Source organism: Columba livia, chromosome 3 (genome assembly GCF_036013475.1).
Source record: "Columba livia isolate bColLiv1 breed racing homer chromosome 3, bColLiv1.pat.W.v2, whole genome shotgun sequence".
NCBI classification, from domain to species: Eukaryota; Metazoa; Chordata; class Aves; order Columbiformes; family Columbidae; genus Columba; species Columba livia.
Window position 1 is genome coordinate 52548876 of NC_088604.1, and position 12900 is coordinate 52561775.

Genomic DNA, 12900 nt, shown 5'->3' on the forward strand with positions numbered 1-12900 from the left:
AATCACATCCTCTTCTTAGCTTCCTCCTCGCTTCACTTCTATGTCCTCTTCTGGGGTCGTGGCTTCTCCTCGTGGCTTCACTTTCTCATGATCTGCTTTACTTGAGCATTTGCTCAGAGAAGCAGCTTCCTCTTGTTATGGGACCTCTGTGCCTGTGGTCCTCTCTGTTCCTCTCCACTCCCCTCCATGGTGCTGCCCTTCAGCTTTGCCCCCAGGAGCTTTGGGAAGCTGAACTTATGAGTATGGACGGCACCATTCTGAAAGGTGTCAGTTCATGTAAAATGGAAAGATGCGCTTTTACAGCACTGCAGCCACCACAGGAGTAAATTCACCTCTCGGCCTGGAAGCAAAGCTCTTTTAGGAGAGTTTTTGTGCCTAACTGCATATAATGTTCTGCTTTGTAAATTAAAGTAAAACCAAATTCTATTATGTGAAACTGTAACACCCTCCTCATCACACCAACTCTGAATTATGTGCTGAAAGCTCCAATTGCAACCACTTGAGCGACAGGACGGGACTGGCTACAAAGGCAGCTGGCCTTTTGGTTGCTGGAAGCGGCTACGACCCATTAGCAGAGGGGATGTCCAAGCTTCTTGGCTTTGCTGCTCAGCAGATCAAGCTCAGCAAGGCAGAGCTCTTCCCCACGTCCAGGCTCCCAATGCAGCTCCAGCATGGGGGCTGCTCAGGGAGCTGCACTGTGCCCCCCAGAGGGGCCCCTGCAGCCACCCTGCCCACCACCCTGCATTTCCCTCGGAACACACTGCAGCACCAGTGATTAAAACAAATGTTGTAAGAGAAAAGTGTTTTCAAATAATGCAATTGCTCACACCCACACCCAAAAAAGGGAAATATTTATAAACAATTCTGGTTTTATTTATATAGTTTCCATGGATCTACTCTGTCAGACTCCATCTGTGCTTTCCCAGAGACCGTCCTCCTTACATGGCACGTACTCTCAGCCTCCAATTTTTCAGAGATTAAGGGAGTGGGATTTTGTTCATAGACTGAAAAAAACTGCAAGCCTGAAGAAACATTGCACATCGAAGATGACGCATTGAGTTCATTTATTATAACTTTATGACAGAGGGGTAAAAAATGCCGAGAAAGCCAATGGTGACAGAAAAGACCCTACATCTACACCATAATGTATTGAGGTGCTGCTGTCAAGTAATGTTTCCTGCTGGAACCTGTTTGTGGGTGATGAGACTGCTGTGTAGAAGAGGGTCAGAAGAGGTCAGCCTATTTCCCTGAATGTCCAACAGAAGGACGATGTTGTATCCCACAAGAATCAGTCTGGTCCTGTGCGCAGGAGGCTTTTGTTTCCTGCCCTTATTGCTGCACATAACATGCATTTTGTGTACAGGGTAGCTCTTCTACCCACTCTTCAAACACCATTTCTACTGTTTTGCGCTGCTGTTACATAAAAAAAGGTGACTGCGGTGCAGGATGTTTCCTGCAGATTAATGGCTGTGTGGCAGCTAATGGTGGTCCATAGGTAAGGTGAAGGATATTAACTCTAAACAGTCAATAAATCTTTAGAAAATGCCCTGACCTCTGTTAGTTATTGCTATTAAAAATGGAAAAAAAGTCCCATGCATTTTTTCTGTATGACATAGCCACCACTGGTATGCGTAGAACATATATTAGCAAATCTTTTGGCTCTCTCTCTGTATTGTAGTCATCATAATTTGTGATTTTGAGGCAAAGATGTGCATATGTGCCGGGAGGAGTGGGGGAAGGAAACCATTATTGCTTTGAAAGCCACAGTCAGAAATTAAGGCTCAGTTTTTAATTTTCCAAACTGTCTTTACTTCCTATAGCATCAGTTTCTTAATTCTTCCTGTTGTTAAAAACTTTAGGCTCCAGTCCTCTGAGCCATTTACTTTATCCCTTCCCTTGGGCACCTCCTATTATTTTTATCTCAGAAGATTCACCAGAATATGACTGCATGGTGTTTGTGTGACAGACGCATGTGTGTGTGGAGGAGGAAATGAGAACAGAAATGTGTCATCGGCATTTGAAAAGAATGGTAGGGTACTAATAACCAGCAAGCAGCTCTGAATGTGTTATATATGATAATGGACAAAGTGGGCAAAACTACACCTTTTCTAGAAGAGCAGGTTATAAAGGAGAAGAGATTAAAAGGAACGTAGCTGCATCTGCTTATTACTTGGTGCTCTTACTGAGATCTTCGCAGTACAAACTTTTCTCCCCTGTGTATTTCATTGCAGTATATGTTCCTCCTGTCAATCTGCTTTATGGACATTTTATTAACATGCTTTTAAGAACCTCTCAGAAAGGACTTCATCTTATGTGAGGGCTAATAAGATTTCAACACTCTGTGTCCTTGTCCCTCACTAGACATAACTGCACAAACTGTTCCAAAGAACACTTATGGAGGGGACACCACACTGTTGCCCATAAATCCAGGGGCAGCAGATGGAAAAATTAAAACTGTGAAGACACTAAGCGATACCAATTAATTAAACAAGTCAGAGGAATCCTTTAACAAATGCTATCCTGCCACACATCCCAGCAATATTTTAAATATAATGCTATCATCTTTCCATCAGAGTCAGCAGTAGGTGCAATAATCTTTGGATAAGATCCTCTGCCTCCCGGCAGACTATTGAAAAGGAGATGGAGGCCTGAACAATGCCTGAAGTGACTCGGAGGATGAGGAAGGCACGGTGTAGTCCAGCCCCTTTTAGATACTGATGATGCACACTGGAAAATATCTTATATTTAAAAACTTTGGTAGCAACATTTTAAATTCAAGGCAAATGCTGGGTCTATATTGTTAGAGCGACTTTAGTTATAAGGCCAAGGAGAACTGTGTGTTTTAACAGACCTGGTCCTGTCATTTATAGGTGGACCTAAATTACAACACCTGCCACTCTTTCCATCCTTTTTGCTAATCCTTTTCTCTGCTCTCTCAACAATATTCACAAATGCCACTGTCCACTGACAGCAAAGCTTGGGTTTTGCATGGTGTTTCATGGACTTCATAGTCTGCACATTCCCAGGGACTTGTAAACGACAGGTTGAAAATTATTAATCTCCCCCTGTGTAGAGACCTTGTATAAGCTAAGACCACCTTCTCTGCACAATCACTCATGGTTTCCTTAAACAAGTCCTGTCCTGTGTGAACAAGCGCCCTTTGCACAGAAGATGATGCACGTCAGCCACGTCACTGCCCTGTTAATATCCATGTAATTCTCTTCCTCTCTAATGCTGCTGTTTTTGTTGTGCTTTGTACATGCTGACCAGCCACTCAAGTAATTCACCACCCTGAGGAAGCTGTTGACTTTACTCTTCAAACCTGTATTCTCCTTGTTTGCAAAACAAATCTTGTTGTGACCCTTTCTGCCATTATAACTCCATTAATGATTTTCTTCAGGAAGGCTAAGACAGTACCAGCAGATAACATATCTACTGACAGTTATCACCTTGAACCCGTTGCTTAGCCTGGGCAGTTTGTCAAGGCCATTGATCTCACCACACGTGGGATGTTTTCGGGAGCCAGCCTTGCCTACCACCAGTGATTCCACAGAGGTCCTCTGTGAACCATACTGCCAAACAGCTGCCAGTTCCAGACACTGAGCACTGGCCTGTTCCTCAAACATGCTCCTCTGTATGGAGATTCTTTTGAGAAGGACTTAATTTCACTGATCAGCCATCTTATGGTTACTTGTGCAGCTTAGCATCTCACCTGTCTTAGACATTATCCACAGAATTGACTTCCCTGATTCTTTATTTAAGAATCTTTTTTTTTTCTTTCTGTTTATTACATACAACAAGTGACTTCCTGAACAAACCGGCTTCTCCTCCTCTGGACCATCTTGCTAAGAGCCATCCATTCTCTGGACCTTTTTTTCACAGATACTTCAGGCCAGTACTCTTAATTTCTCCAGTACAATATAATCCTCAACGTCATCCTGCTTGTAAAGGTTTGTAATTTGAATGTTGTATTGTCTTCAGGGTGCCTTTTCCTGAGATCATCATATATTCAGCACTGGTGATCTAGAGTCTGCCTGGTAGTACTGCCTTCTTAGTCCTCATTATTTTGAATGTCCTTTCTCATCTTGAAAAACCTGAAGATAAATCTGAAATGTCAAAGTTCCTGGCAAAGTGGTTTATTTCCACCTCAGCTGTTTGCTTGCATTTTCTGCAAAGATTTTAATGTTTTCCCATTCATAATGTATATGCCCCTTCACAGTGTCCCACTGCCTCTGCCTTTTCACAGGGCAGGATATCTTCTAATGTCAAGGGTACTTTAGCCACTTTTCCAGCATATTCAAGGCAGAACTTTTCAGGACTAATTTAATTGCCTGTAGATACTCCTCTGCACTTTGTTCTGGACTGTTGCCAAAAGCTTGTAGCTCACTATCTTCTCACAGTCCGCTTTTGTCATAGGTCTTCCTGGCATCTTCTGTTAATATCTTGATTTGCCTTCACTGCTCCTGCTGATATGAAGCAACAGGATATTTGCTGGAAACTTTGTCTCTGAGATAAACAAGGATCAAGTGAGATTTTGGAAAAGAATCACTCTTGATACTGTCATTACCAGGTGGAATATTTTAGGTCAAATTTTCTTTTTAGTCTGAACATTATAATGCACATGTAGATGCTGTAGTAAAAGCTTTTCAAGAGAAACAATCATGCACTTATTAGTTTTTAGCTCCCCATCTGCACTTACTCCTGCAAGGTAACAGCATCTGGATGGTCCAGTCAGCACCCAGACCACAAATATTTCTCTTAAACTGCTCTCTAGACCTTTGCCCTCATAGCAGAACCATTTGATCTCCAGAAGTATACAGGTAATATGAATGGACTTCACGTATGTGAAGTACATGACATTCGTGGAAAAGCGAGTCTCTGAGCTCCTCTAACACCTTCTGGAGGTCTTTAAAAACAGAATCTGTATGTGACAAAGTCACTGGGGTTTGGGAGAACACTCTGCTTGTGAACTCCAAACTTCACTAACTCATAACAAAAACATGAATTAAAAACTCACATCTAATACTTCATAGAGAGACATTTCAAAATAAAATAATTAAATAAATATTTTTGCTCTACATAATATTGCTCTGTATAAAGACTTTGCGGAAACATCTAGTTTGGAATAGGCGTGAGTTTTATGAAAGGTGAAACAAAATATCTAATCTTAGCTTACATACCCTGTGATACAGAAAACCATTTTATGAATTAGAGGAGCACTGGGCAGAGAGACAAGCACAGAATCATATGACAAACCAAATGCATTATTTATTATTTGGTAGAGCTTCTGTAATACAATTCTGAACATTGACTTATTTATGAAGTGCAGTAAGAAAGAAATGGAATTGGTGTGTGAATAAAATGAGATTTTATATTCACCTAATATGCTAGCTAACGTTGAATCTGACAAACATGAGCTGAAAAGATGCCATGATGTTCTTAGCCACAACTTTGAAAATATTAAATACCTCAAAGCAAATGAAGGAAGGTGCATATAGTAACCACGATAGGTGACACCCAGCTTCTGGTTCCTCAGGCCACCAGAGAGCTTGTGCGTTATAGGCAGCAGGAATGAGAGCTCCCCTTAGCACGAAACTCATCCTCCTCCTGAGCATTCATGGCAAACCATTCGCGCCATTGCCAGGCTGGGCACTGACAGAGATTTGGGTTGGCACCACCGACACTAAGCTACAATAATCCTTTAAAACAAAACTTGGCACCAGACAGCAGGAAGGTGACTCAGAATACAAGATCCTGTTCTCCACACTTGTCTGGCCGTGAGACCCTGCTGGCACTGTCAGCGGTGATGCCCACCAGCGCCAAGCCCAATGGTGGTTTCTCTGACACAAGGCCTCCTGCGGTCTCACGGAAGCCAACAGAGACAAGTTGAAAAGCGGCATTGAAAAATATCTTCTCTCCACTTTAAATCACAGCCAGAGTGTCGGTACAGGATCTGTGACTCTCCCAGAGAGCAGCTCTCTGGCTTCCCGCTGTCTGGTATTGGATTTCCAGTTCTGCAGCTGAAGTACACAAGGTTGCCTCACAGGGCTCACTGAAATGCAGGGTAATGTCCAAGGGCTGCACTTTTCTCTCTACTTTATCTCAGAAATGGAAATTAGTGCCTGTTACTCAGGCTGCCATCATAAGTCACTGGATCTTGTGATTCTTAATGTAAACTACAGAGATCTTTTTGGGCCTTCAAATGTCACTTCACATCCAGTTAATGATGTTTTACGTTAGTGGAAGTGTATAGGGGAATATTCAAGTTTGCAAAATCTTAAGCAGAAAGAATCTTTAAAGTGACGGTGTAAAGAAGCCTGGAGTGCCGCTGATGAACACACAGCTAAATTATCTATTTTCTCTATTATTAATTTCACCCATTAAATAATAAAAATTTTTGCTCTCTTTTTTTTTTTTTTGCATTTGCTACTTTCCAAGTTAATATCTTTCTTTCCTTTTCTGAATCTCACTTTTTCTACAAGCGACAACAGAAGTTTTGCTTGGGTAATCTGGAACTTAAAAACTGATCAAAGACATGTTAGAGAAAGGAAAACTTTTTGGGTGAATGGAGAGCAGAATGTCACAGGTGGTTCATCAGTTTTAAAGAGTGGCATCAATGGTTTCCAAACATGCACGGACAGAGGAAAACTCAGAGTGCAAAGAACAAGCTGTGGCTCTCTGCTGTTCCGTGGCCTGAAAAGAACAGCCTCTATGGGTTGCTCTGCGTTGGCTCAGCTCCCGCATTACCAGCAAAACAACTGCCTAGCAACCCAGCTTTTCCCACAACATTGCCTCGCACACGTCTTGTGTGCAGAAAAAAAAGTATAGAACCTAATATTGTCTATGGATGATCCCTTTATCTGAGAGCTATATTCTAACCCTCTGTACACATTGGAGCTGTAACTTACAAGGCAATTGCTGTTGTGACAGTGAAGGCAAAGTCAAACCAGCCCTATCGGTGCTGCAAGCCGTGCAGTGACACTGTGCACCCCGAGCAGGTTATCTGTGCATCAGGCAGACAGCAGACTTGCTGCTTCCCTCCACCACACTTCCCCTAACAAAGGCAGGAAGCCACGACCGTTAGCGAAAAGGTGCAGATATCCTTCCTATTGAAAACCCTCGTTTATAAGCAGCAAGGGGCTCTCTAGCACACATTTCGCAACTGTCGGGAGAGTCCATCTGAAGGCATAAATAATTCAGTACTTTAAAAAAGGGTGCTGGTTTGAACATGTGAAATTGGTTTTTCAGATACTGCCTTCAAGGAACGTTTACAGCCATACAGTATATTTACTAATAGTTATGTTTGCTTATCTGACATCCCAGCTGCAGCAGCACCTTGCAACTGAATATTTAAGCTACTTCCCTCACAGTTTCAGCACCAGTAAAATAAAGAGTCGCCTTGAATCTTCTGCAGCTGTTCCTGAGCACCATGCTGTGAGGGCTGCAGATACCCAAGTTTGCCCATATGCTACCTGGAAGCACAAGCCTTCTCATCTCTTTAAAAGATAGCACTGTTGGAGAAGCACCGCAAATAAGCTCTAACCAGCATAATTAAGACAGCACTCTTAATCAAACACGCAGAAATTAAGGTAGCAACTTACTTGCTGTCTTCATAACTTCCTCAGGAACATTGTCTTTTCAAATGAGTATAACAGGAAATTGTGGTAATTACGGGCAAGCTACACTTCTGCAGCTCAAACCACCCATTGCAAAGTGCAAGGGCAGGCAGCACAGGATTGGTAAGCAACGACCGACAGCCGCCTCCCATCCTGCTTGCACTTTGCATGTAAATTTTAAACAGATGCCATGGGGGAGAGAAGTTGCTTTAGCAAATATCCACCTGAAATATGTCTGCAAAAAGTCTTTATTACTCCTGTGAAGTGTGCTGAGACCTACAGATGAATAGCATCGTAGGCGTGCTATCATTCATTACTGATTTTATCCAAACAGGTATTCACTGTCTTTATTAAGGGCAATACTGACCTTTTACTGCCTCCTGGTCATGTAGGAATTAACCTGGACCTCTGTTGCACTGTCTTTTGCTCCAGTGTGGTGGAGAGGGTACTAAGAAGAGATGTGCACACCTATGGGTTGAATAGTTCCAAGGACAATTCCACGTGCGTTTGCATTCTCAGCTGAGGCAGAACTTTGTCTGTTCAGTGAATCAGGACCCTCCTACTACGTTTCTCTCATAGCAGGGTTTCATAGTAGGGCAGACAGCTAGCTGAAAGCGTGCCAGCATCCCACAGCCCTTAAGACAGGAACTACAATTTCCTTTTTTGTTTCTGAATTAGCATCTGTCACATGCAGAAAACTGCCATTAATACCCAGCTCACAGAAATATCTGTGTAAGACTGAACTCACGGAAAAGCTCTGATAACATTGGATACTGCAGGTAGTTTGGCATGTGTTGAATAACTGGATTGCCTCACCAAGGTTTATACTTTCAAATCTGCATTTTTGTCAAAGTCAGTTTAGCACCCACTGAGTGGTTAAATAAGGTAGACACTAGCAGCAGAGCAATGAAACATTAATGTCAAGTGGATGAAATGCTGCTAACTGAGTTGTAACTGCAAGACCAAATTCTGACTGCTCTGACACCTGAAAAATCTTGCAGCGACGGTGTGACTGGAAAAGACAGCACAGTTACAGAAAAGCATAGTTGGACAAGGTTGCTGAAGGGCACATCTACCCTACAGAATCCATGTTTCTGGGCACGAGTCAAGAAACTTGCAGAATGCCTTCAGGATCTCAGTCTGACTCTGCAGGGTTAGTGAGCAGGGAAGAGTATTTGTTTGTAAGCTGAGTCAGCTCCACGACATAGACCCCAGGAGTTTCTGCTTACATGGCAACATGTCACTAGAGATGCACATGTAAAAGGAAACATCTGTGCCAGCAACTAAAGAAAGTTAGCAATGGCCTCTTGAATAGCACAAGTAAAAGGGCAGGCAGTTTTCCCTGAAGGAAGTGTTTTACCTAGTTTCAGTGAAATGCATCTGGTTTCTTTGCATTTTTCCCATTAAACATATCCATTCTTTCGTCACTGCATCTGCAAAGAGTCTTAGCAGTGATGCCTAGAAAAACATAATTTGAACTTCCATAGCCTGCACCAAATGCACCTGCCATTTGGGTTATTTGATACCCTAGGTAACTTTGTCACTTTTTAAAGTACCTGCAAAGGTAGACAAAAGGTACCATCTTCCCTTCCCCTCTCTCCTCCCAGCCCCCCACTGCGCTGCTACCGCCACTATCATCAGCAGATAACAGTGCCAGATGATTTGACAAGAAAGGTGGCTGTTACTAGCTGGCTGAAGTGAAAAGGCTGTCCCCTGGCAACTCAGACACCTCTGCAACTGATCCAGAGCTGAAGGCCCTTTTGCCCTTGAGTTTCATCTTCTGTTTCCTTTCTGGGTTCTTCTTATTGCCTTAACCCTCTCACTGTTTCCTTTTCAAGGGGCTTTTCACTTTCTATCTTCCTGACTTTTTGCTTATTCCTAGAATCATAGAATAGTTGAGTTGGAAGGGACCTTCAAAGATCATCTAGTCCAACCCCCTGCAATGAGCAGGGACATCTTCATCTAAATCAGGTTGCTCAGGCCCTGTCCAGCCTGGCCTTGAACATGTCCAGGGATGGGGCATCTACCACCCCTCCAGGCAATCGATTCCAGTGTTTCACCAGACTTACTGTAAAAAAATTCTTCCTTATATCTAGTCTAAAAAACTTATATCTAGTCTAAAAAACCATTACCCTGTGTCCTATTGCAACAGGCCCCGCTAAAAAGTTTGTCCCCATGTCCTCCTCTTATTAAAAAGATTTCTAATAAGTAATGATACAAATGAAAACAAAACCTTTTTAGGTCTTGATTGTTTCCCTTCCTCTTCTTCCCTTCAGTCCAGACTGTACAACACAGCCCTTCAGGATTGTTTTTTCTCCCTTCTCTCCCAGACCCGCTCCCCTCCCCACCCCAGCTTTTTTCAAATATAGTCATCATTTCTCTTTTCTTTCAGTTTAGCATTGCTAAATCCTCAGTGGAAGTTCATCCGTCTGTCCTGCCCTCTCTTTCTCTTAGTCCATGATCTGGACAAGGAACCCCGCTTATTCTGAGCCGTACTGCACAAGTGACTAAACAGCAGCATGGGAGGAGGACCCAGATCCTACGCGCCAGGGACCAGCTTCACAAAAGAATGTGCATGTTGCAACACCCAGCTCTTAAGTGACTGGCTTTCTATTTAACTTCAGAGCCCTAATCCTTGCATGAAACCCCACAACAGCTAAAGGAGAGAGGCACCTGAACTGTTACTGGCAAGGAATGCTTTCCACCCAAGCTCTGCGAGGGGCTCAAATGCAGGTTCTGATGGTTGGTTGTCTGACTAGCTGCCAGCAAGGTGCCTTGGAGACGCTGGGTGTTACACGCCTGGCTCTGCACTGCAGGTGGGCACTTCCTTCCTGCCTGGGCTCACAGACTTGAACTCTGTCCTGAAACCTGGCACCCGTGCCAGTGCTTCTTCACACATGTTGTCGCAGTCGCTGCCATCAGAAGACCTCCAATTCTTAATTAACCATTGCTTGGACCAGTACATGGAAGTTTCAAATTCAATTTCTACCTTTGCAAACCTGTGTTTTCTTATCTAGATGCTGTAACTGTCAGATTATGGAACAAGATATCTCTGGCCTTAAATGTATATTAAAATTTTCATTTGACTAAGAGCAAGTCACATACCAAGAGCTTCCCTGGAGGCACTTCAGTTCACAGGGCAGAGATGTCAAAATAGAGGAGCTATCAGCTTTGGCCTCAGCATGGGATGGGATTCTCTTGATTCCTCCTGTTAAAAGTATTGCAGCTTGCATTGAATATTTACACTGAGTATCCCCTTGGCCTTGAGGTTTCAGCATTCACTTAGGTTTGGGGAAAACCATTTATTGGTAGGATATGTAATGTTAAGTATTTACAAGCATAGAAGGAAGAACCTGAGTCTTCTTTCCCTCTCCCAATCTAGACAAGTAACCTAGTAATGGAGTTACTGTCTTTCTCTAATTATTTCAGAAAACTGTTCCATTTTGCAATAGAAAAGATCAAAGCTGCCTCATCCTATAGTATTATGCAGCTAATTTAAGCATCCATAATAGAGGTGAGTTCAAAAACTCATTAACAGAAAATGGACTTGAACTTAAACAAGTTTTTGAACCACTGTTTTATGGGGGAAATGTCTTGTACATTGAATCAGATTCATGGAATACCAAATGCACCTGGTCTTACCAATGAGCTTGGTAGATATTTGCTTAAAATAAAGATCTCAGCATAGCTTAGTTACATGCCCTAGGCAGCAACATACTGTACACAAAACATACACTTAATTCCTGAGGGAACTTCACTGCTGGAAGGTTGGCACACAGAAACTCCCATTTGTGTTGTGCACAAGTACTGCAGGAGTTTTGAAGATATGAATCTTCAACTCATTTGCACTAGTCCTCAGTTTTCTGATGCAATACTCTTGAGGTTAAACGAAACACTGAAGTATTTTTCCTTACAAGGAGATATATCTCCTCATGGAATTAATAGGGTTTATCCATTGCCATTTTCTCTTAGGACCCAGGCAAATGTTCAGATAAATATTGGTGAGATAAATATTGGTCTTGCTACTACTGATTGCATTTGGGTAATGTTAGGCCATTACCTGCCAATGGGTGAATCCCTACACTGCATTTATGGAACTACTTTCACTTGGTGAGATACATTGCTGCCCTCACCCAAACAAGGTAATTGCAAGTACAGCCATTTTCTCTTTGGAACAAATTTTAACAGTTCTCAGAATGCTCAGATTGGCTAAACCAGATCTATAATTTAGGTCTGTGATTGACATCTGAAAATGAAGGCTGTAGTGGTTCACTGGGTGGAGAGATAAATACCTTCGGGCTAAATAATTACTCTAAAAAAGTCTATTTTGATAAATGTTGCCTGAAACAAAACCAAACCACAGTAATTCATACTTAAAATCATGGTTCTCTGGAGCTGATATTTTCATCTATAGTAAATAGATGCTTATGCAAGTTTATTTTTTGAATGAATAAGGAGTTGGTTTGGAGTTCAGCCTTTTTGTCATGCAAAGCTCTTTCTTCACATTAGCTATTCTCATTAATGGACAAATTCCTCAGCAACATTTTAAAAATATGGTTACTGCTTCTTACTTTGTTTCTTTAATTCAGACTATGTGGCTTCACTATGTGGAGACAAGAAGTTAAAACCAAGCATGGCATCAAATCCCCTCTTTTTTTAAAAAAGGGGGAGCATTTTCATTTCAAAGTGCCGTTTTAACGGAAGAAATCCTGAAGAATAACTCAATCACAGAAATGTTTTAGGGCTGCTCCTCCTCCACTCCTCGTAAAGATTTGTTCCCCACAGTACATTTGTTAGTTTTTTGCAAACTATATGTCTGAAATCGATACTAGACACTTCCTTTTCAAATTCAAAATTGATTTCAGCCAGTTAAAAGACAACATCCAAACAATTCCTTGTCATCTTTTCAGAAAACTTATTAACACAGCTGGAAATAATCATTCAGCAGGAATCCCCACAGCGCGTCTTACAGAAACAAGCAAACAAACAAACCCCACACCAATGAAAACCAGAAAGACTGTTCCTGACCCACTGGATTGATTCAGACCATTGCGAAGGCATGGTTAGAAGTCTAAGGTGAGGTTTAGAAATGTGGCCATACTGACATTGTGCTGCAAAACTGTGTACAATAAGAACAAAATAAACCCCGTTTCCTTTACTTACCTCAGCAAAAACACAAAAATATGGAATCCCTGTCAAACTGCCATATTTCCAGCATTTCCAGCTGTGGTCTCACATGGCACTCCTCCTTAGCAATCAGGGCAATTACTTAACCACAGAATAG

The 12900-nt window shown here is 42.2% G+C and overlaps 1 protein-coding gene across 2 annotated transcripts in view; it reads right to left on the bottom strand.

Moving 5' to 3' along the window:
* CEP85L (centrosomal protein 85 like) overlaps positions 1-7750 on the bottom strand; it is a 150379-nt gene extending 142629 nt beyond the window's left edge. The window contains exon 1 of one of the 2 annotated variants that reach the window (XM_021294443.2): positions 7602-7750. In XM_021294443.2, coding sequence (XP_021150118.2) covers positions 7602-7614 — 13 coding nt within the window. In that variant the 5' untranslated portion in view covers positions 7615-7750. The remainder of the gene's footprint in view (positions 1-7601) is intronic. The other variant, XM_065056745.1, reaches the window with a different exon arrangement.
* Positions 7751-12900: the final 5150 nt, after the last annotated feature.